At 42.9% G+C, this 25105-nt stretch overlaps 1 protein-coding gene and 1 long non-coding RNA gene across 2 annotated transcripts in view; both read right to left on the reverse strand.

Annotated features, from left to right (window-relative positions):
• Positions 1 to 217: 217 nt before the first annotated feature.
• Positions 218 to 14368, reverse strand: LOC306928386. Its single transcript, XR_013790684.1, has 4 exons — positions 13780 to 14368; positions 4771 to 4965; positions 3987 to 4199; positions 218 to 2716 (listed from the first exon to the last, which is right to left on the reverse strand). It is a non-coding gene; the product is annotated as an uncharacterized lncRNA (long non-coding RNA).
• A 2555-nt stretch (positions 14369 to 16923) lies between these two features.
• Positions 16924 to 25105, reverse strand: part of LOC306928038 (uncharacterized protein) — a gene marked incomplete at its 3' end in the record, with an annotated part of 32325 nt that continues 24143 nt past the window's right edge. Inside the window, exons 2-5 of the mRNA XM_079507958.1 lie at positions 21616 to 21810; positions 20823 to 21059; positions 19085 to 19335; positions 16924 to 16956 (exon numbers count right to left, since the gene is read on the reverse strand). Coding sequence (XP_079364084.1) covers positions 16924 to 16956; positions 19085 to 19335; positions 20823 to 21059; positions 21616 to 21810 — 716 coding nt within the window. The remainder of the gene's footprint in view (positions 16957 to 19084; positions 19336 to 20822; positions 21060 to 21615; positions 21811 to 25105) is intronic.

Below are 25105 nucleotides of genomic sequence, written 5' to 3' on the forward strand. Positions count from 1 at the left end.
CACACAGGTGTGATTTTTTAATCTTATTTAACACCTTTGGATATCCTTGTCATTCTGGACATAAACAATAAGTTGAATATTTGCTGATAAATCACACACAGAGGAGCAGTAGTGATGAAACCTTTATTAAACACAACAAAATAAAACATATAATTTTCCCCAAGAGATAAAAGTGGATCTTTGAGTTCATAAAAACAACTCTATAAAGAAACTAAACCATGTGGAATATACACTGTCTCTGTGGAATCTACCATGATCATTTAAATCACTTCACCACTTTTCAACCTATCTTCATATAAACACAAAATACCACCATTTATTTCTGCTCGGTCTGAGTCTCATAGGAGGGCTGTGGGCAGGTCAGAAGTTACATCATCGTTTTTTGTTAAAATATATTTAGTTTCTATTAGCTTGGATTCCCCATCGATGATGGCACTTGTGGGCAGGTTTCTGAACTGCCCACAGACCTCCTATGAGACACAGACTGGTTTCCGAACTGTCCACAGCCCTCATACACAGACTGGTTTCTGAACTGCCCACAGCCCTCCTATGAGACACAGACTGGTTTCTGAACTGCCCACAGCCCTCCTATGAGACACAGACTGAGTCAAAACAATTGTGCTATTTTATCATGATCATTAGTGAGGACCAATTATATGAAGATAAGTTGCAAATTGGTAAGTGTTCTTTTAAAGGAGCATTCAGTGATTTGGGTGATTTGGAAAACCTCCCGGTCTGCCCCGGTAACAAGATGTGCACATGCACGCAGTACATGTGCACAGTACAGTGGGGGGGACACGCGACAGGCCAACAGCACACACACCAAGGCCCGCCCCCGCTCGATCATGATTGGCGGAAGGCCCCTCTCTATCCTGATTGGTTGAAGGCTGGGCCACCTAGCCAAAAACGAAACCTACGTTTTTTGTTTTACCCCCAGGGGTTAACTGGGGACAGGGAGGAACTCCTTATATGGTAAGCACAATCTATAGTAGGGAGGTTTATCACAACAAAAAAAAAGAAGTGATATTTGAATTAAGTGAAAAAACTGAATATACCTTTAACAATGTAAACACACATGTCAACACACAGTGAACAGATACACAAAGCCAGCAGCTTGTCAACACTTGGCTGCACCATTATTTACTGCATATCAATGAACATACTAATTATTGCATGAATATTAATGAATATGACTTGTTAAATCCTGACCAATGTGGACACACACTGATGTTCATATTGTACTACCAGTAACCTATGAGCTGGAGGGAATAATGCAAGAGAAAATACAAGTTTATGTAATTCCTCTGATTTTGCATCATTGTCATCCTGGATTAGACTGACTGATCATATGTCTTAAACTAAAGGCTTTCCCCTGTATGAGTGCTCATGTGTGCTTTTAGATTACTTGTGTGAGTAAAGTCTTCACCACATACTGTACACGTATAGGGTTTTTCACCTGTATGAGTCCTCGTGTGTCTTTTTAGATCACCTGTCTGAGTAAAGCCTTTACCACATACTGTACAAGCATAGGGTTTTTCACCTGTATGAGTCATCATGTGTGTTTTTAGATGACTCATCTCAGTAAAGCCTTTACCACATACTGTACAAGTATAGGGTTTTTCACCTGTATGAGTCCTCATGTGTGATTTTAGATTACTTGTGTTAACACAGCCTTTACCACATACTGTACAAGTATATGGTTTTTCACCTGTATGAGTCATCATGTGTGATTTTAGATTACCTGTCTGAGTAAAGCCTTTACCACATACTGTACACATATAGGGCTTTTCGCCTGTATGAGTCATCACGTGTGATTTTAGATTACTTGTGTTAACACAGCCTTTACCACAAACTGTACAAGCAAAGGGCTTTTCACCTGTATGATTCATCATGTGTGTTTTTAGATGACCTGTCCGAGTAAAGCTTTTACCACATACTGTACAACTAAAAGGTTTCTTCCCTGTGTGACTCCTCATGTGTGTTTTTAGATTTCCCTTTAGATTAAACATTTTGCCACACTCTGTACAACTAAAAGGTTTCTTCCCTGTGTGAATCATTGAGTGTCTCTTCAGATGATGCTTTAATCTAAACACTGTACCACACTCTGTACAGCTAAAAGGTTTCTTCCCTGTGTGACTCCTCATAGAGTCAGTTTGTTTTGATGATTCCAGATCCTGGGACAGCTTGGCTCCTCCCACATGTTGTGTGTTTTGTGATTTCAGTGTGTTTAAAGCTGACTGATCACCCCTAGTCTCCTCCCACTCATCACTGTCTTCAGATTCAGAACAGTGTGAAGAGAGGAGCTGCTCATCACTAGTTGGTTGTGATGTTCCACAGTCCTCTACACAGTGTGAAGAGAGGAGCTGCTCATCACTAGTTGGTTGTGATGTTCCACAGTCCTCTACACAGTGTGAAGAGAGGAGCTGCTCATCACTAGTTGGTTGTGATGTTCCACAGTCCTCTACATCAGCTTGTGTTTTCATGTATTCAGTTGAGGTGCCGGCTACAGGCTCTGTCTCTCTGTTTTCATCATCATCAACTTCACTTTTCACTGCTAGTAATGTCAACGGTGACCCACCAGCCTCTTCTGCTCTTTGAAGTAGCTCCTCCTGTTCATCTTTAATGTGTGGAGGTTGTGGTTCCTCCTGGACAAGACTGGAGCTCCTCTCCTCTTCAGGTGGAACCTCCTCTTTACACACAGGGACGTGCAGAAAGTCTAGGAAAAATAATACAAAGAGACTCTATAAAAGGTTTGAATCTTGTACCTCAGTGCAGAGTAGTGGATGGAAGAAGTATCAACACATTTTACAACATTGAAATGTGACGGTGCGCTGACTGAAATGTGACGGTGCGCAGACTGAAATGTGACGGTGCGCAGACTGCGCTCTGTGCTGTAAATAGTGTGGCTTAGGGTTAGGGTTTAGGGTTAGGCTAGATGACATGGAGAGTGACGTTATAGAAAGACTAGATGACACGGCCCTGCTGCTGGCCAATGGAGAGTGACTTCGCCACATTGTGGCCATCTTGCTACAGGTAGCTCGCCCACTCATAGCATTGTGTCTGTGGTGCATGTACTTTTTTAATAACCATAACTTTCTCAATTTTCAACTGATTTTCAAACAGTTTGGTTTGTTATAAACGTCAGATGATACTGCATACTTATAATGGACTTTCATATAAAAAGGAATTAAGCAGATAAGCATCCTGAATCATAGCCACGTTGATGGTGTTTGCAATAAACCAACCTGTTTGTAAATGTGTCAAGATTTCAGCGAGTTAAGAGTATTTCTGTTTGAGCTGTTTGAGCAGCTACCATAGAACGTACCAAAGAAGTTCACCAAAACACAAACATCAACACGTCCATGTATGCTTTCATTTGTGTCAGACTGACACCAAGGCCCAAGTCAACCAACCATACAAAAACGCTGATCAAAGGTAATATTTGAACCACGGAAAACACACGACATCATCACATCACATCAAACGACATGTCACTGTGTTTCAAGATCCTAAACCAGAAGAGTTCACTGTAGCAAGATGGCCACTGGTGAACGACGCCAGAAACTTCCTTGCACCATCTAGCCTTTATAGGCCTATATGTCTATGGTCATTATTATGTATTCCATCTAGCCTTTATATATGTCTATGGTCATCATTATTTAGAAAGTAATGACTTGTAAATGTTAGATCAGTGAGTCTTCTGCAGCAGGTTAGTTAATACTGAAGTAGAATGAACTGCAAAGCTTCAGTGAACCCATTAATAATATTACAACCAAACCATCGTCCCATTCAGAATACATTGTGATCAATGAGTGGATGTAGTCACATTGTTAATGCTAAAATCAATAAGCGATTCATATCGGTTCATCTTTACACCGTCAGTACCGTCCCACTTTCACCAATACAATAAATACAAAGACATCTTTACACCCTCAGTACCATCCCACTTTCACCAATAAAATAAATAGACAGTAATTTAAACGTACTGAGATCCATGTGGTCTTCAGGTTCCTGTTTAAGGTGGTCTTCAGGTTCCTGTTTAAGGTGGTCTTCAGGTTCCTGTTTAAGGTGGTCTTCAGGTTCTTGTTTAAGGTGGTCTTCAGGTTCCTGTTTAAGGTGGTCTTCAGGTTCCTGTTTAATAGAACCACTCGTGGCTGGAGAACTGATCTTCACCTGCAGACTGGACTCCTCACACTGCTCTGGAATGAAGGAATACAATACATACTTTAAAGATGGAGCGCCACAATATTTGTATTTTTCCAGTTTTGCATGAGATGACAGTACTTCATTAGACCCCCTGGTGTGGTTTTTATGTGCAATGGTGCATTCCCTTTGTATTTAGGGTTTCTTCCTGGAGGCTGAACCCTTTACAGTCAAACGGGCCAATGGAATAAACACTGATAGTGTGACGTATAACTATCGCACACGCCCAGGCACCTCCCCCTCATTATACTGTATATATTTTTAAATACGACAACCTCTGTGGGCGGAGCTTCCACATACACACGTGTGAATTTTGAACATGGCAGCGGCAGGGTGCTCTGAGTCTGTACCAAACTGTGTGACAGCTGTCAGTCATTTGATTTTGACACATTAGCAGCTGACAGTAGGCGTGAGCAATGGCTGAATTAAGAAATATTACATGAGAGGGTGTTCTTTATGGTCATTAATGCACGCCTGTGGTGCCGTAGGAACTCGCCAGAAAGCAGCAGGTCACAATATGTCGCTTGTTAGATTAGAATCGATAATGTGATATTTGATTTTATATACCTGCGAGAGTGTCACAGCTCGTCTCCCAGTCTAGTAATGTCAATGATGACACATCAGCCTCCTCCTCCTGTTCCTCTTTAATGTGTGGAGGTTGTGGTTCCTCCTGGACCAGACTGGATCTCCTCTGATGTTGTGGAGGTTGTGGTTCCTCCTTGACCAGACTGGATCTCCACTTCTCATATTCAGATGAAACCTCTTCACACATACAGGAGGAGAGAAGGTTAGAATCAGCTCAACAACTCAAAAACCGCATGCGTTTTCCTGATGTGATAACCTGTCAGAATCAGCTTTTGTTGTGTTCGCTTATGTGCTAAAATAGTGACTTTGAGAGCCGTTACAATGGAAGTCAATGAGAGCCTATTTTTATTTCTAATATTTACTATTAAACTGCACAACGGAGCGAAATAATTCATGGAATGGACTAGTTTGCTCATAACAAGGTAAGAAAACAAACCCTCTTTCTGAGGTCCACACATGCTACAGCAAATATATTTATTGACACCGCTTAAACATTTTGACCAGCTTGACCAGGATCCTTATCTAGTAACCGTTGCTAACGTCGTGGTATTGGCCAAGAACGGACTGGGGTGGGAAGGGCTCTGAATCTTAGGCTACACACACACACACACACACACACACACACACACACACACACACACACACACACACACACCCCCCTTCACATGTCTCCCCCCTTCTCCGCTCCCTCCATTGGCTCCCGGTCGCTGCCAGAGTACAACATTCTGATGCTGGCTTTTACTGCAACTAAAGGTGGCGCACACCCATATTTCGCATGTCTGATCAGACCCTACAAACCTTCCCGCTCGCTCAGATCAGCCGAGGCAGGGAAGCTGGAAGTACATTCACTAAAACGCCGGGACAACACTCCACACGTCCCAAACTCTTCTCCCTTCTGGCCCCAAAACTATGGAATGCACTGATGGCATCCATTGCAATCAGAACTGCAGACTTACTCCCAATCTTCCTCCGTAGTCTGAAAACCCACCTGTTACAACCCAATATGTCTAGGGGTAAATAAGTGTAACATTGAATGGATCGACAGGAAACCAGCTTCAAAATGCGAATATTTATTTATATAAAGTTGAATTAAAGAATGAAATAACGAATGTTTTACAGAACACCAAAATCAAACTCAAAAGAAAAGACCTAGCAAACAGACACAAATTAACACTACAACTAAAGAGCAAAAGAGTCCTTCCGAAGGGACAAACTAAATATCAAACGGTTTGGCAAGAGTCCACAGTCAGTGTGGCGGCTGGGAGAGAGAGGATTCCGGCCTGTCTCCCCACCGCCTTCCAGGAACAAAATGACTGATATAGCATATAGGAGAGTAGGGAGAGCCATGATCAGGAGCACTCCCACTCTAGACCGACAGCCAGTCAGGGCCGATCACTCCCTAACAGACGGGCCAGCTTCTCTAGGTGTCAATCATCAATCAGTCCACCTGCGGAGGATTAGGGAAAACACAGGCAACCTGTCTATTGTCTATGGACAATAGACTCTTAGGCAAGGTTAAATCGTGTGAATACCACAGCATTGTAATATCAGATCACGCTCCCACCTCTCTGGAGATTAATCTATCCAGAAGTTACACTCCAAGTAGACAATGGCGCTTTAATTCTCAGATGCTTGCACGCAATGACTTCAAGGAGTTCCTGTCATCTCAAATTGAATCCTATTTAGAAATTAACAAAACCCCAGATGTCTCCTGTTCCATAGTATGGGAAGCACTCAAAGCTAGCTTACGTGGTCAGATTATCTCCTATACTTCACATGCCAGAAAGTCAGAAACTTTGAAACTTTCCGAGATCTCTGAAGAACTGTTAAGAATAGATAATCTATATGCAATGGCTCCTACACCGATTTTGTACAACAGACGCCTTCAACTCCAGGCAGAGTTTGACATGATATCAATAAGTCAGGCTGAACGCCTCCTGCTTAAATCTAGACAACGTACCTTTGAGACAGGAGACAAAGCTAGTAAACTTCTGGCGCACCAGGCCCGTTCGGCTGCGGCTTCCAGATTATTTACCCAAATAAAATCCCCCACAGGTGTTGTACTCTCAGATACAAAAGACATAAATGAAACTTTTGTTAAGTTTTACTCTGAACTCTACTCCTCTGAATGCCCTCCAGCTCTCTGGGAAAATGACAACCCTCTGGACAATTTACCTCATTCAGTAATAGACGAAACACTATCCCAGAATCTTGGTAACCCAATTTCTTTGTCGGAGATCCAAGAAGCTATACAATCGATGCAAAACGGAAAATCTCCAGGCCCCGATGGATACACTGCAGAGTTTTATAAAACATTCTCCAACCTTATTTGTCCGGAACTGCAAAGTATGTATAATGAGTCATTTCTGAAAGAAACACCAGGCGTCTGCTGGATATAATTCAAACACCACCTTCTGAACTCCCCGAAGTTGTCCTCTCGTTGGACGCGGAGAAGGCCTTTGATAGGGTCGAGTGGACCTACCTTTTCTTTGTCTTGGAGAAAATGGGTTTCACCTCAGATTTCATTTCATGGATTAAACTTTTATATGCAGCTCCAGTGGCTTCAGTCATTACAAACGACCTCCACTTACATTTCTTCCCCCTTAAACGGGGTACGAAACAAGGTTGTCCATTATCTCCTTTGCTCTTTGCGATCGCCATTGAGCCCTTCTATCTATCTGGCTCCGCAGTGAAGCAAGGTTTGAGGGTATTGCGAGAGGCGGGATCACCCATAAGGTACCATTATATGCAGACAACCTACTTCTATACATATCAAACCCAACGTCTTCCATTCCTGCTATTATGTCCATACTGGAACACTTTGGTAGATATTCAGGGTATAAACTTAACTTTCAAAAAAGCGAACTATTCCCAATAACTCCAGCAGCTACAAGAATCCCCCAGTCACTCCTACCTTTTAAATGGGTGGACACCGGGTTTAAATATTTGGGTATATTTATCGCCAAGTCACTCCCCTATATGTTTAAGGAAAACTTTCTTCCACCGATCACTCCCTGACAGACGGGCCAGCTTCTCTAGGTGTCAATCATCAATCAGTCCACCTGCGGAGGATTAGGGAAAACACATGCAACCACTCCCCCCACCCTGGTACTGTGTAGCCGATAACAATGTGAGAACTCTAGTAAATATAAATAGGCCCATACAAAGGCTATTCATAATATCTCACAACAATAACACTCATAATATGATCCCCGATCATCACACCACCGTGTTACGAATGCTTTCAACGAGAGCTCCATATATGGAGACAACCTATAGCTCCATGTATGGAGACAACAATATCCACAGCAATATCCAGCGCTGACACCATATATGGATATACATGCCTGGCATCGCCATGGTGATACGTACTCAGTTGGCTGGCATCGTCATCATATATAACATATATTCAAAGAGGTTTAGGCAGCTAGCAGCATTTTGCTACGCTCCTCGCGAGAGACTCTATTGCTTTCCGTACGAGACAGGATATTTGGCCTTACAACCCAAAAGTCCTCAGCGATCCCAGAAGTTTCTGCATCCCGGTTAAGTTGGGATCAGACACCACTGCAGCGGGCTCTAACGAGACAACCAGCACTGGTTCAAGCTATCTTATACATCGCTTCAGACTATCTCCGCTCGTAGCACTTGCCATAGCCTTGACGACCTTACAGACGTATGCATAGGCTAAACTTATGTAGATTAGATGCATACTTGTTTATATGTCTATTTATGTAGACATAGCACTCTATAGTGTACATACACATAGTTTCATTATATTGATATTTCACTGTTAGCTTAAGCTTACGTATGAGTCTTCGTGACTATTTTCATGTAGGCTATTTGATGTGTTACCATGGTAAATGGTGCATTTATATAGCGCCTTTATCCAAGGCGCTTTACATAGATTGTGCATTACATTCACCCATTCACACACACACATTCATACACCGATGGCGGCGGAAGCCATGCAAGGTACCAACCAGCACATCGGGAGCAATTTGCGGTTCAGTGTCTTGCCCAAGGACATTTCGACATGTAGACAGGAGAAGCCGGGATTCGAACCGCCGACCCATGGATCATTGGACGACCTGCTCTACCTCCTGAGCCACAGCCGCCCATGTTTTGTGCTTGCTTACCGTAAGTCACTCTGCCTAAATTGTAAATTGTACCTGCAGTGTGTAGTTTGGTGTTGTGTGTGCAGTGATGTAAATAGGGTGCGTTTTGCGTCCCAAAACGCACTTTATAGTTATAATAATAATAATAATAATAATCTTTATTTATAGAGCACCTTTCAGACACAAGTGTAGTTCAAAGTGCTTTACATACAGTAAAAAGAAAAATTCACATAAATGCAAAAAATAGAACAAGGGTAAAAACAAAAGTAATAGCTTCGAATCTGGTCAGTAGAATTCGTTGAAATTAAGAGTAAATTTAAGATAAGGAATCATGAAGGAAACAGAATCAGTTAAAGGCGAGGTCATAGTAGTGGGTTTTTAGCCGCTTCTTAAAGTCCTCAACTGAGGTTGCCAGTCTGATATGGAGAGGAAGAGAGTTCCACACCCTAGGTACGTAGCTGGCAAAGGCAGCTTCGCCGTGTCTTTTGCCATTTGTTGGAATTTCGATCAGCCGTTCAGTGCCGAGTGACCTGAGGGGGCGAGCTGGGACATACTCGTGGAGGCAGTCTGACAGATAGGAAGGTGCCAGACCCTTCTTGACTTTAAAAGCAAGTAAAAGAACTTTAAAATCTATCCTAAAATGTACAGGGATCCAGTGTAGGGATGCTAGTACTGGGGTAATGTGGTCCCTTTTCCTGGTGTTTGTTACAATTCTGGCTGCTGCGTTTTGGATTAGTTGTAGGCGGTCCGTGTTTTTTTTGGGCAAGCCTGTATAGAGTGCGTTGCAGTAATCTAAACGAGACAGTACAAAGGCATGGGTCAGTTTCTTGGCATCCTCCAATGAGAGGAAAGGTCTGACTCTTGCAATGTTTCTTAGATGGTAAAAAGATATTTTTGTGACATTACTAATGTGCTTTTCAAGATTTAACTCATGGTCTAGGATAACTCCCAGGTTTTTCACAGTTGGTTTGACCTGTGAGGACAAGTTTCCAAATTTGTTCATTAATGAAGTCTTTTGATCATCTGTACCAATGATGAGGATTTCGGTTTTTTCTTGGTTTAGTTTAAGGAAGTTATTGTTCATCCACTGCTCAATGCTGGAAAGGCAATTTAACAGGGGGTGGAGTGGGTCGCTGCTATCTGGATCTACCGATAGGTATAGCTGGGTATCATCCGCATAGCTGTGAAAATGGATACCATGGCTGCGGATGATTTCTCCAAGCGGGAGCATATAAAGGGAGAACAAGAGTGGACCAAGGATCGAGCCCTGGGGGACACCGAATAGGGAATTTCGCTTCTCTGAGACGTAATCCCCTATACTCACAGAGTAGTTCCGGCCTATGAGGTAGGTGCGGAACCAATTAAGGGTGGGTCCTGAGAGGCCAATGTGCGTTTCAAGTCTATTCAGGAGTATTCCGTGGTCGATAGTATCGAACGCGGCGCTTAGGTCAAGGAGGACAAGGACAGAAACTTTCTTCTGGTCTGTGTTCAACCTAATGTCGTTCATGACTGTAATGAGTGCTGTTTCTGTGCTGTGTCCGCCTCTAAAACCGGACTGAAATTTTTCTTGAATGTCGTTTTCTCTCAGAAACGCCTCAAGTTGTTTCAGAACAGTTTTTTCCATGATCTTGCCTAAAAAAGGTAGATTAGAGATTGGCCTGTAGTTGTTCATGAGAGACGAGTCTAAGGTTGGTTTAGTAGTGGCCTAACTAAGGCAGATTTAAGGGAGTCTGGAAATATACCTGATGCTAGGGAGCAGTTTACAATGTCCAGCAGTTCGTTGATGAAACAATCTAATGTCTCTTTGAAAAATAAGGTAGGAATTGCATCAAGTGAGCAAGTGGACGATTTTAGCTCCAAGATATTTTTCCGGAGGTCCTCTTCATTCATTTCCCTGAAGTGGTTTAGACGGTGAAGGTTCTCGCTGACGGTGGGGTGTGTGTTGTTGTTGTTAAGACTTATAATACTGTTTCTAATGTTGACAATTTTATCTTCAAAAAATGAAGCAAACTCCTCGCACTTTGACTGTGAGGGTTCATGGAGATGCTCGTTAATGTGAGGGGGATTTAGAATTCGGTCAATGGTGGAGAATAGTATTCTAGGGTTGTTAGTGTTATTGCTTATGATTCTAGAGAAATAGGCCTGCCTTGCGCAGCGCAGAGCTTTGTTGTATATGTGGATGCAGTTTGAGAAAATTTCGCGATGGACTATTAGCTTGCTTTTCTTCCAAGCGCGCTCAGCTCGACGGCATTCTCGCTTTAGCAGGGCAGTTTGATCATTTTTCCAGGGGGTGGCGTTGGTTTGTGGGTTTCTCTTAATTTTCTCGGGTGCTACCTTGTCTAAGGTTGACCTTAGTTTGTAATTAAAATTGTTGACTTTTTTATGAATAGAAATATTTTTGTCGGAGAAAACCTGTTGGCTGCACAGGTGGTCCGAGAACATGTCAGCTGAGGAGGGGCCAATAAAGCGCCTTTTTGTGGGGTATTTGGAGCCATTCTTTTTTAGGCCCGGGATGGTGATATTAAAAAATACACAATAGTGGTCTGAGACAGTTAGGTCAGTAATCCTGTCGATCACTGTAGTCAGTCCCCTGGATATCACTAGGTCTAAGGTGTGACCATGTTTGTGGGTTGGCCCGACGACGTGTTGCACTAGGTCAAAGGAATGTAGGGCTTGTAGAAAATCTAAGGCCCTGCGGTCTTGGGTATTTTCGATGTGCAGGTTTACATCCCCAGTTAAAAGGATGCTATTGTGATTGGTCACGCAGACTGAAATTAAATCTGAGATTTCCCTTAGGAAGGAGGCTGAGTACTTTGGGGGTCTGTAGATGGTGACCAAAAGTGTGGGAGTTTCACTTTAAATTTTAATGGCTATGTATTCAAATGAACTGAAAAGGCCAAGGTTCAGAGGTTTGCATTTAAATGTGTCTGAGAAGATGGCAGCCAGCCCTCCTCCCATCCTCACGGATAGAATGAATAAATCTATAATTTGGGGGTGAGGTTTCAATTAGGACGGATGCGCCATCTGACTGTAGCCAAGTTTCTGTAAGAAAAATAAAATCGAGATTATTTTTGCAGATGAGATCATTTATGATAAATGTCTTTGTTGTGAGGGCACGGATGTTGAGAAGGGCCATTCTGATATTTTGTGTGTGTTGAGGCAACTTTGGACTGGTGTGACTGTGAGCAATGGGTACTATGAACTGCCCTACTCTCTTTTATTATTACTATTGGCGTTTCTATCAGAAATAATGGTTTCAATCGTGTGAAAATAGGAGAAGGACTCCTTCCACCAGGGGGAGTTAGTCAGGCTAGGTGGAGCATATTGAAATTCAGTGAACGGGGGGAGAGGAGAAGAAGAGCGGCAAGATGGAAATGACGTCAACCGTCATCTGCTGTCTGGAAGCGAAAGTGGCGGAGGGGGCGGTACTTTCATTAAACCATACTGTACGGCGTGCCGGATGTTTTGGGCTAGTGTACGGCTGCCCAGCGGGCTTGGATGGAGGGCTGGGACGCAATAAACCACCAGCCTGGGACGCAATAAACCACCAGGGCTGGGACGCAATAAACCACCAGCCTCTGCATCCTGTGGACGCAACTTTATCCTGGCTGCACTGAAGACTATGGCACTCTCTCGGTCACACACTGTTCTACGTGGAAGTCTAGCACTCTTTCGGTCACACACAGGCTGCAACATCGGGTCTCATCACAACCCAATGCGCGACCCGTGAAGTCGGGGGGGAAATAATAAAAGAGAGAAAAGAAAAAGACGGAGTGACAAATCGTTAGCAACAAGCTATGCTAACAGACTGGTGGTGGTGGTGGTGTTGGCTATTAGCTTGTTGCTGCTGCCTGCTGCTGATTCAACGCACTGATTGAACTTCACTTCATGTCCGCCTGTAACGTGAACGAATCCTGACACCAGCGCTGCAAAAACACAGATCTACAAGCTCTCAACGCGCTGCAGAGATGGGCGCATCTGCGGGTTCTCAACGCGTTTGTTTTTGCAGCGCTGGTGTCAGGGTTCGTTCACGTTGATCTACAAGCTCTCAACACGTTGTAAACGGCGCTGCAGAGACAGGCGCACGCGACGCGTTGAGAGCTTGTGAATCTGTCTTTTTTGCAGCTGCCATTCTTCCCTGTAGACAGGGACTCAAGTGACTTCTAAGTTCCACTTTTCCAAATAAATTATTTTACATCCACAATGGCAAACCTATTTGCATTTTGGCTAAGTACAATAATTGCAACTGCAACTTTTGGTTGGTATATTAAGCTATGTTAAATCCACTGTTGCCCACTATTAGTATTTCTTACTGAGTTGTGCTTGCTAATACTACTAGCCTACATAAAAATATATACTGTATAGGCCTATTTGATATTTTTATATATATTTTTTTTTATAAAAAATGTTTTATTATTATTAGTGGTGCAACCACTCCCTTACGGAGCTATGTGTGTGTCTGGGTATGAGCACAAAAATAGCATGGTTGTTTTTCACCATCTGTGCGCAACCTAACGTATTAACTGTATATTAACTGTATGATGCTTTCGGGGGGTGCCAATACATTACAGTGACAGTACAGTACAGTAGAGGGTACAGTAGAGGGACCGCCACACGGTAACTGTCATTTCTCAACCGTTTCGGACACGGCACGGCACGCCGGAACCGGCCCGGCCCCCTGGGCGCATTCCTGGGGGTCTGGAACCCCCCCCCCCCCGCGAACCCCCTCACGGAGTTGCACCACTCACTTCACACAGGTGTGATTTTTTTTGGGACTCATAAGAATTTTTTGGGACTCATTTGAATGACCACCTGTGCATCCCGGGACCCATTACATTGAAAACCTATTTACATCACTGGTGTGTAACTCACATACCTGCAGTGTGTAGATCGATGTCCATATCAAAGTCAATGTCCAGCAGTTTGTTTTGTTTCTCCAGCAGAGTTTCCAGTGTCTCCATCTCTCTCTGCACGAGGCTGCACATCCACTCTGCGACCACACTGAGGCGCTCCAACACAAACACTCTGACATCATCAAGCTTCTTCACACAACAAACATCAGCACCACGCTGCTGTTTGTCCAAAACACACAATATGTCCTCTCCCACCACTGACGTCATGTGTTCATGTATCTTCAGCCGTACAGACTCCATTGGACTCGTTTTACCTCCTTTAGGAGACATTTACACCAAACAGACTCTCTTCCAAACTATCGCTGTTTCCTTGGCTTCAACGCCGACAAAATGGAGCTGGAAGCTGGGCTGAATGAAGGAGGAAACACCGCTGGAGAGCCGAGATGGCTTCGGGTCGTCACGACATGTCAGTGAATCACGTTGAGCCGAAGCGCCTTAAATGGTGATGTAAAAGTGTAGTATGAATGGAGCGCTCTCTGTTCCTACTGGAATATATACTTATAGAAGGTGGAGAATGTCTCTTTTCTCTACATAAGGATCAACAACAAAGAGATTCTCTCAGATCCGCCATTACGATGAAAACACAAAGACGCGTTTTACTTCCGGGTCAACGACGTGTCGCGTTACACCGAGCATGCGCAGCAAAGGTTGCAGGGAGAGACACTGCTGCCACCGGGTGGAGGAGGTGTGTAACTGTTACTGAATACAAGGATGGTGATGATGATTGAAACTCTTTATTTATAGCAATAATAAACCCTGTCTCGTTTTCCAGGAGGTTCTAGACACAATAACATGTTTACACTTTGTCAACAACAATAAAGAAATGAAAAGAAGAGATTAGACAACTAGACAGAAACTACAACAACCAAATCACACTGGCATAAGTGTGAGACAGAGCGAAAGTGGATTGTATTGGAGTGTATTTTAAAATAAAATACTTCATTAAATTCATTCAACCTTTATTTAAATTATCGGAGAGACCATTGAGGGAGCCCATCATTTACAATGATGCCGAGATTACACCTAAACAATAAAAAACAGTAATACAACAACAATTAGTTACAACTAATTTACAATGAAGTCCCTTCATATCATATCTGTATATAAATGACTTCCTGCACATGGAATGATTGATGGATTGTTAATGAGATCAAATGTAGGATTGAAAGACTATAGAGATCTACTGATGTACATTATGACCATAATCCATAGACTATAGAGATCTACTGATGTACATTATGACCATAATCCATAGACTATAGAGATCTACTGATGTACATTATGACCATAATCCATAGACTATAGACGCCTTATCAGACGACATCACACTGATAAGAAACGGCATGCGTGCGCATGAAGGCAGCAGAAGAACACCACCTCTCATAAGATGCAATGGAAAAGTTCTAACTGCACTCACGTGTAAAAAATGCACCATCAAACTTTCAGATGCTGTTTTTCTCCCAGTGTGGAGGAAGAATGATTAGGATTTTTATTGTGATCTCTCGCCCTTGAAATATATAATCCTTGGTTTCTGTTGTGTTTGAACAATAATAGCAATTCAAAACAGTTGTCCTCAAAACCACACCTCCAGTCGCTGTCATAAGAACGGGAGGTGCGCTCATGAACACGGCAGCAGAGCCTATTTGTGCACGGCTGCACGCGCACCTGCAGTCCATCAAGTATAATTTATGCTTCGTCCCGCGATGGTGTCGCGCACGCAGACCTCTACGCTCACAACAGTCGCATCTGTGATGCGATGTGAGCTTGTATATCAGCTGTTCTCTGTGCGCAATACTGTTGGGCTTTGAAGTATAAATGTCTCCTAGGGTGCATCTCACTAGCCAACTCACAAGAGGAGGTTGAATGGACTGAAACCAGCGCTCCCCAAAACAACAGGTTTGGAGATCTGTTGGGAATTGATTACATGAAACAGTCACCTATGCGCCCAGTCCCAATGTTTGTAAACAAATAATTGGTCTATAGACATATAATCCATAGACTATAGAGATCTACTGATGAACATTATGACATATAATCCATAGACTATAGAGATCTACTGATGAACATGACCATAATGAACATTATGCATGGTTTTCTGTTTGGTGTTATTGTTTTGTTTGTTGTTATGTATGTTCTTCATGTTTTACTTCTTGTTAAACAAAATGTAATAAGTAATAATTTACAGGCAATAATATAAGCTACAAGATAACAAAATGTAACAAGGAAAGTCGCAATTTTGAAAAACCCATGGGAGTCCCCAGAACCTAGAGTGAGATAATTTAGCTGGGGACCCCCTGGAATCCTAAGGACCCCTGGGGGTCCCAGAACCTACAGAGAGATCATTTAGCTGGGGACCCCCTGGAATCCTAAGGACCCCTGGGGGTCCCCAGAACCTACAGTGAGATCATTTAGCTGGGGACCCCCTGGAATCCTAAGGACCCCTGGGGGTCCCCAGAACCTACAGTGAGATCTGTAACATGTATTACTGACAGTGATAGAACCACTAGGACGTTGGTCTCCCCAAGACCCAGACGTACAAACACATCCGCTATGAACAAACTGTTTTAAACTCTATTTAATAGAGAAAATAGCAGATCTACAATCTTTATTTTAACCTTTATTTAATAAATGGGTTCCAATTACATGTGATTGTTGAGGGGTGCTAGCCCGTCCCCCAGCCCCTCCCCTAGCCCCTCCCCCTAGCCCCTCCTATGTCCAGCTTTGAGGGTTTGTGTTGAACACAAACATTGTTTTGCTACCACCACCTATGACTAGTTGAGTGTTTGTGTTCACACAGGTGTGATTTTTTAATCTTATTTAACACCTTTGGATATCCTTGTCATTCTGGACATAAACAATAAGTTGAATATTTGCTGATAAATCACACACAGAGGAGCAGTAGTGATGAAACCTTTATTAAACACAACAAAATAAAACATATAATTTTCCCCAAGAAAATAAAAGTGGATCTTTGAGTTCATAAAAACAACTCTATAAAGAAACTAAACCATGTGGAATATACACTGTCTCTGTGGAATCTACCATGATCATTTAAATCACTTCACCACTTTTCAACCTATCTTCATATAAACACAAAATACCACCATTTATTTCTGCTCGGTCTGAGTCTCATAGGAGGGCTGTGGGCAGGTCAGAAGTTACATCATCGTTTTTTGTTAAAATATATTTAGTTTCTATTAGCTTGGATTCCCCATCGATGATGGCACTTGTGGGCAGGTTTCTGAACTGCCCACAGACCTCCTATGAGACACAGACTGGTTTCCGAACTGTCCACAGCCCTCATACACAGACTGGTTTCTGAACTGCCCACAGCCCTCCTATGAGACACAGACTGGTTTCTGAACTGCCCACAGCCCTCCTATGAGACACAGACTGAGTCAAAACAATTGTGCTATTTTATCATGATCATTAGTGAGGACCAATTATATGAAGATAAGTTGCAAATTGGTAAGTGTTCTTTTAAAGGAGCATTCAGTGATTTGGGTGATTTGGAAAACCTCCCGGTCTGCCCCGGTAACAAGATGTGCACATGCACGCAGTACATGTGCACAGTACAGTGGGGGGGACACGCGACAGGCCAACAGCACACACACCAAGGCCCGCCCCCGCTCGATCATGATTGGCGGAAGGCCCCTCTCTATCCTGATTGGTTGAAGGCTGGGCCACCTAGCCAAAAACGAAACCTACGTTTTTTGTTTTACCCCCAGGGGTTAACTGGGGACAGGGAGGAACTCCTTATATGGTAAGCACAATCTATAGTAGGGAGGTTTATCACAACAAAAAAAATAAGTGATATTTGAATTAAGTGAAAAAACTGAATATACCTTTAACAATGTAAACACACATGTCAACACACAGTGAACAGATACACAAAGCCAGCAGCTTGTCAACACTTGGCTGCACCATTATTTACTGCATATCAATGAACATACTAATTATTGCATGAATATTAATGAATATGACTTGTTAAATCCTGACCAATGTGGACACACACTGATGCTCATATTGTACTACCAGTAACCTATGAGCTGGAGGGAATAATGCAAGAGAAAATACAAATGAAATGAATGTTGAAAAGAAAATAAGATCCATACACAAGATAGTAGATACTATTAATGTGTGTTTTATTCAGTCATGTTGATATTGTCAGTTTATGTAATTCCTCTGATTTTGCATCATTGTCATCCTGGATTAGACTGACTGATCATATGTCTTAAACTAAAGGCTTTCCCCTGTATGAGTGCTCATGTGTGCTTTTAGATTACTTGTGTGAGTAAAGTCTTCACCACATACTGTACAAGTATAGGGTTTTTCACCTGTATGAGTCCTCGTGTGTCTTTTTAGATCACCTGTCTGAGTAAAGCCTTTACCACATACTGTACAAGCATAGGGTTTTTCACCTGTATGAGTCATCATGTGTGTTTTTAGAGTACTCCTCTCAGTAAAGCCTTTACCACATACTGTACAAGTATATGGTTTTTCACCTGTATGAGTCATCATGTGTGATTTTAGATTACCTGTCTGAGTAAAGCCTTTACCACATACTGTACACATATAGGGCTTTTCGCCTGTATGAGTCATCATGTGTGATTTTAGATTACTTGTGTTAACACAGCCTTTACCACAAACTGTACAAGACAAGGGCTTTTCACCTGTATGATTCATCATGTGTGTTTTTAGATGACCTGTCCGAGTAAAGCTTTTACCACATACTGTACAACTAAAAGGTTTCTTCCCTGTGTGACTCCTCATGTGTGTTTTTAGATTTCCCTTTAGATTAAACATTTTGCCACACTCTGTACAACTAAAAGGTTTCTTCCCTGTGTGAATCATTGAGTGTCTCTTCAGATGATGCTTTAATCTAAACACTGTACCACACTCTGTACAGCTAAAAGGTTTCTTCCCTGTGTGACTCCTCATGGAGTCAGTTTGTTTTGATGATTCCAGATCCTGGGACAGCTTGGCTCCTCCCACATGTTGTGTGTTTTGTGATTTCAGTGTGTTTAAAGCTGACTGATCACCCCTAGTCTCCTCCCACTCATCACTGTCTTCAGTGTCAGATTCAGAACAGTGTGAAGAGAGGAGCTGCTCATCACTAGTTGGTTGTGATGTTCCACAGTCCTCTACACAGTGTGAAGAGAGGAGCTGCTCATCACTAGTTGGTTGTGATGTTCCACAGTCCTCTACACAGTGTAAAGAGAGGAGCTGCTCATCACTAGTTGGTTGTGATGTTCCACAGTCCTCTACATCAGCTTGTGTTTTCATGTGTTCAGTTGAGGTGCCGGCTACAGGCTCTGTCTCTCTGTTTTCATCATCATCAACTTCACTTTTCACTGCTAGTAATGTCAACGTTGACCCACCAGCCTCTTCTGCTCTTTGAAGTAGCTCCTCCTGTTCCTCTTTAATGTGTGGAGGTTGTGGTTTCTCCTGGACCAGACTGGAGCTCCTCTCCTCTTCAGGTGGAACCTCCTCTTTACACACAGGGACGTGCAGAAAGTCTAGGAAAATTAATACAAAGAGACTCTATAAAAGGTTTGAATCTTGTACCTCAGTGCAGAGTAGTGGATGGAAGAAGTATCAACACATTTTCCAACATTGAAATGTGACGGTGCGCTGACTGAAATGTGACGGTGCACAGACTGAAATGTGACGGTGCGCAGACTGCGCTCTGTGCTGTAAATAGTGTGGCTTAGGGTTAGGGTTTAGGGTTAGGCTAGATGACATGGAGAGTGACATTATAGAAAGACTAGATGACACGGCCCTGCTGCTGGCCAATGGAGAGTGACTTCGCCACATTGTGGCCATCTTGCTACAGGTAGCTCGCCCACTCATAGCATTGTGTCTGTGGTGCATGTACTTTTTTAATAACCATAACTTTCTCAATTTTCAACTGATTTTCAAACAGTTTGGTTTGTTATAAACGTCAGATGATACTGCATACTTATAATGGACTTTCATATAAAAAGGAATTAAGCAGATAAGCATCCTGAATCATAGCCACGTTGATGGTGTTTGTAATAAACCAACCTGTTTATAAATGTGTCAAGATTTCAGCGAGTTAAGAGTATTTCTGTTTGAGCTGATCCAGCTACCATAGAACGTACCAAAGAAGTTCACCAAAACACAAACATCAACACGTCCATGTATGCTTTCATTTGTGTCAGACTGACACCAAGGCCCAAGTCAACCAACCATACAAAAACGCTGATCAAAGGTAATATTTGAACCACGGAAAACACACGACATCATCACATCACATCAAACGACATGTCACTGTGTTTCAAGATCCTAAACCAGAAGAGTTCACTGTAGCAAGATGGCCGCTGGTGAACGACGCCAGAAACTTCCTTGCACCATCCAAGGACAGTCTAAGAAGGATGAGACGCGAAGACCGTACGGGCGACGCCATGTTGCTTTGGAAGGAAAGAAACATGCGCAGTTGAGACCAAGGAAGCTGAACGCGGAAGTGTTGGCTGCATATAGCCCATTGCGCATGTTTCTTTCCTTCCAAAGCAACATGGCGTCGCCCGTACGGTCTTCGCGTCTCATCCTTCTTAGACTGTCCTTGGCACCATCTAGCCTTTATAGGCCTATATGTCTATGGTCATTATTATGTATTCCATCTAGCCTTTATATATGTCTATGGTCATCATTATTTAGAAAGTAATGACTTGTAAATGTTAGATCAGAGAGTCTTCTGCAGCAGGTTAGTTAATACTGAAGTAGAATTAACTGCAAAGCTTCAGTGAACCCATTAATAATATTACAACCAAACCATCGTCCCATTCAGAATACATTGTGATCAATGAGTGGATTTAGTCACATTGTTAATGCTAAAATCAATAAGCGATTCATATCGGTTCATCTTTACACCGTCAGTACCGTCCCACTTTCACCAATACAATAAATACAAAGACATCTTTACACCCTCAGTACCATCCCACTTTCACCAATAAAATAAATAAAGACAGTAATTTAAACGTACTGAGATCCATGTGGTCTTCAGGTTCCTGTTTAAGGTGGTCTTCAGGTTCCTGTTTAAGGTGGTCTTCAGGTTCCTGTTTAAGGTGGTCTTCAGGTTCCTGTTTAAGGTGGTCTTCAGGTTCTTGTTTAAGGTGGTCTTCAGGTTCCTGTTTAAGGTGGTCTTCAGGTTCCTGTTTAATAGAACCAGTCGTGGCTGGAGAACTGATCTTCACCTGCAGACTGGACTCCTCACACTGCTCTGGAATGAAGGAATACAATACATACTTTAAAGATGGAGCGCCACAATATTTGTATTTTTCCAGTTTTGCATGAGATGACAGTACTTCATTAGACCCCCTGGTGTGGTTTTTATGTGCAATGGTGCATTCCCTTTGTATTTAGGGTTTCTTCCTGGAGGCTGAACCCTTTACAGTCAAACGGGCCAATGGAATAAACACTGATAGTGTGACGTATAACTATCGCACACACCCAGGCACCTCCCCCTCATTATATATATTTTTAAATACGACAACCTCTGTGGGCGGAGCTTCCACATACACACGTGTGAATTTTGAACATGGCAGCGGCAGGGTGCTCTGAGTCTGTACCAAACTGTGTGACAGCTGTCAGTCATTTGATTTTGACACATTAGCAGCTGACAGCAGGCGTGAGCAATGGCTGAATTAAGAAATATTACACGAGAGGGTGTTCTTTATGGTCATTAATGCACACCTGTGGTGCCGTAGGAAAGCAGCAGGTCACAATATGTCGCTTGTTAGATTAGAATCGATAATGTGATATTTGATTTTATATACCTGCGAGAGTGTCACAGCTCGTCTCCCAGTCTAGTAATGTCAATGATGACACATCAGCCTCCTCCTCCTGTTCCTCTTTAATGTGTGGAGGTTGTGGTTCCTCCTGGACCAGACTGGATCTCCTCTGATGTTGTGGAGGTTGTGGTTCCTCCTGGACCAGACTGGATCTCCACTTCTCATATTCAGATGAAACCTCTTTACACATACAGGAGGAGAGAAGGTTAGAATCAGCTCAACAACTCAAAAACCGCATGCGTTTTCCTGATGTGATAACCTGTCAGAATCAGCTTTTGTTGTGTTCGCTTATGTGCTAAAATAGTGACTTTGAGAGCCGTTTCCCCGTTACAATGGAAGTCAATGAGAGCCTATTTTTATTTCTAATATTTACTATTAAACTGCACAACGGAGCGAAATAATTCATGGAATGGACTAGTTTGCTCATAACAAGGTAAGAAAACAAACCCTCTTTCTGAGGTCCACACATGCTACAGCAAATATATTTATTGACACCGCTTAAACATTTTGACCAGCTTGACCAGGATCCTTACCTAGTAACCGTTGCTAACGTCGTGGTATTGGCCAAGAACGGACTGGGGTGGGAAGGGCTCTGAATCTTAGGCCACACACACACACACACACACACACACACACACACACACACACACACACACACACACACACACACACACACACACACACACACACACACACACACACACACACCCCTTCACATGTCTCCCCCCTTCTCCGCTCCCTCTATTGGCTCCCGGTCGCTGCCAGAGTACAACATTCTGATGCTGGCTTTTACTGCAAATAAAGGTGGCGCACACCCATATTTTGCATGTCTGATCAGACCCTACAAACCTTCCAGCTCACTCAGATCAGCCGAGGCAGGGAAGCTGGAAGTACATTCACTAAAACGCTGGGACAACACTCCACACGTCCCAAACTCTTCTCCCTTCTGGCCCCAAAACTATGGAATGCACTGATGGCACCCATTGCAATCAGAACTGCAGACTTACTCCCAATCTTCCGCCGTAGTCTGAAAACCCACCTGTTACAACCCAATATGTCTAGGGGTAATTAAGTGTAACATTGAATGGATCGACAGGAAACCAGCTTCAAAATGCGAATATTTATTTATATAAAGTTGAATTAAAGAATGAAATAACGAATGTTTTACAGAACACCAAAATCAAACTCAAAAGAAAAGACCTAGCAAACAGACACAAATTAACACTACAACTAAAGAGCAAAAGAGTCCTTTCCGAAGGGACAAACTAAATATCAAACGGTTTGGCAAGAGTCCACAGTCAGTGTGGCGGCTGGGAGAGAGAGGATTCCGGCCTGTCTCCCCACTGCCTTCCAGGAACAGACTGACTGATATAGCATATAGGAGAGTAGGGAGAGCCATGATCAGGAGCACTCCCACTCTAGACCGACAGCCAGTCAGGGCCGATCACTCCCTGACAGACGGGCCAGCTTCTCTAGGTGTCAATCATCAATCAGTCCACCTGCGGAGGATTAGGGAAAACACAGGCAACCTGTCTATTGTCTATGGACAATAGACTCTTAGGCAAGGTTAAATCATGTGAATACCACAGCATTGTAATATCAGATCACGCTCCCACCTCTCTGGAGATTAATCTATCCAGAAGTTACACTCCAAGTAGACAATGGCGCTTTAATTCTCAGATGCTTGCACGCAATGACTTCAAGGAGTTCCTGTCATCTCAAATTGAATCCTATTTAGAAATTAACAAAACCCCAGATGTCTCCTGTTCCATAGTATGGGAAGCACTCAAAGCTAGTTTACGTGGTCAGATTATCTCCTATACTTCACATGCCAGAAAGTCAGAAACTTTGAAACTTTCCGAGATCTCTGAAGAACTGTTAAGAATAGATAATCTATATGCAATGGCTCCTACACCGATTTTGTACAACAGACGCCTTCAACTCCAGGCAGAGTTTGACATGATATCAATAAGTCAGGCTGAACGCCTCCTGCTTAAATCTAGACAACGTACCTTTGAGACAGGAGACAAAGCTAGTAAACTTCTGGCGCACCAGGCCCGTTCGGCTGCGGCTTCCAGATTATTTACCCAAATAAAATCCCCCACAGGTGTTGTACTCTCAGATACAAAAGACATAAATGAAACTTTTGTTAAGTTTTACTCTGAACTCTACTCCTCTGAATGCCCTCCAGCTCTCTGGGAAAATGACAACCCTCTGGACAATTTACCTCATTCAGTAATAGACGAAACACTATCCCAGAATCTTGATAACCCAATTTCTTTGTCGGAGATCCAAGAAGCTATACAATCGATGCAAAACGGAAAATCTCCAGGCCCCGATGGATACACTGCAGAGTTTTATAAAACATTCTCCAACCTTATTTGTCCGGAACTGCAAAGTATGTATAATGAGTCATTTCTGAAAGAAACACCAGGCGTCTGCTGGATATAATTCAAACACCACCTTCTGAACTCCCCGAAGTTGTCCTCTCGTTGGACGCGGAGAAGGCCTTTGATAGGGTCGAGTGGACCTACATTTTCTTTGTCTTGGAGAAAATGGGTTTCACCTCAGATTTAATTTCATGGATTAAACTTTTATATGCAGCTCCAGTGGCTTCAGTCATTACAAACGACCTCCACTTACATTTCTTCCCCCTTAAACGGGGTACGAAACAAGGTTGTCCATTATCTCCTTTGCTCTTTGCGATCGCCATTGAGCCCTTCTATCTATCTGGCTCCGCAGTGAAGCAAGGTTTGAGGGTATTGCGAGAGGCGGGATCACCCATAAGGTACCATTATATGCAGACGACCTACTTCTATACATATCAAACCCAACGTCTTCCATTCCTGCTATTATGTCCATACTGGAACACTTTGGTAGATATTCAGGGTATAAACTTAACTTTCAAAAAAGCGAACTATTCCCAATAACTCCAGCAGCTACAAGAATCCCCCAGTCACTCCTACCTTTTAAATGGGTGGACACCGGGTTTAAATAATTGGGTATATTTATCGCCAAGTCACTCCCCTATATGTTTAAGGAAAACTTTCTTCCACCGATCACTCCCTGACAGACGGGCCAGCTTCTCTAGGTGTCAATCATCAATCAGTCCACCTGCGGAGGATTAGGGAAAACACATGCAACCACTCCCCCCACCCTGGTACTGTGTAGCCGATAACAATGTGAGAACTCTAGTAAATATAAATAGGCCCATACAAAGGCTATTCATAATATCTCACAACAATAACACTCATAATATGATCCCCGATCATCACACCACCGTGTTACGAATGCTTTCAACGAGAGCTCCATATATGGAGACAACCTATAGCTCCATGTATGGAGACAACAATATCCACAGCAATATCCAGCGCTGACACCATATATGGATATACATGCCTGGCATCGCCATGGTGATACGTACTCAGTTGGCTGGCATCGTCATCATATAACATATATTCGAAGAGGTTTAGGC

This window comes from Electrona antarctica (assembly GCF_951216825.1).
Source record: "Electrona antarctica genome assembly, chromosome: 8".
Taxonomy (NCBI): Eukaryota; Metazoa; Chordata; class Actinopteri; order Myctophiformes; family Myctophidae; genus Electrona; species Electrona antarctica.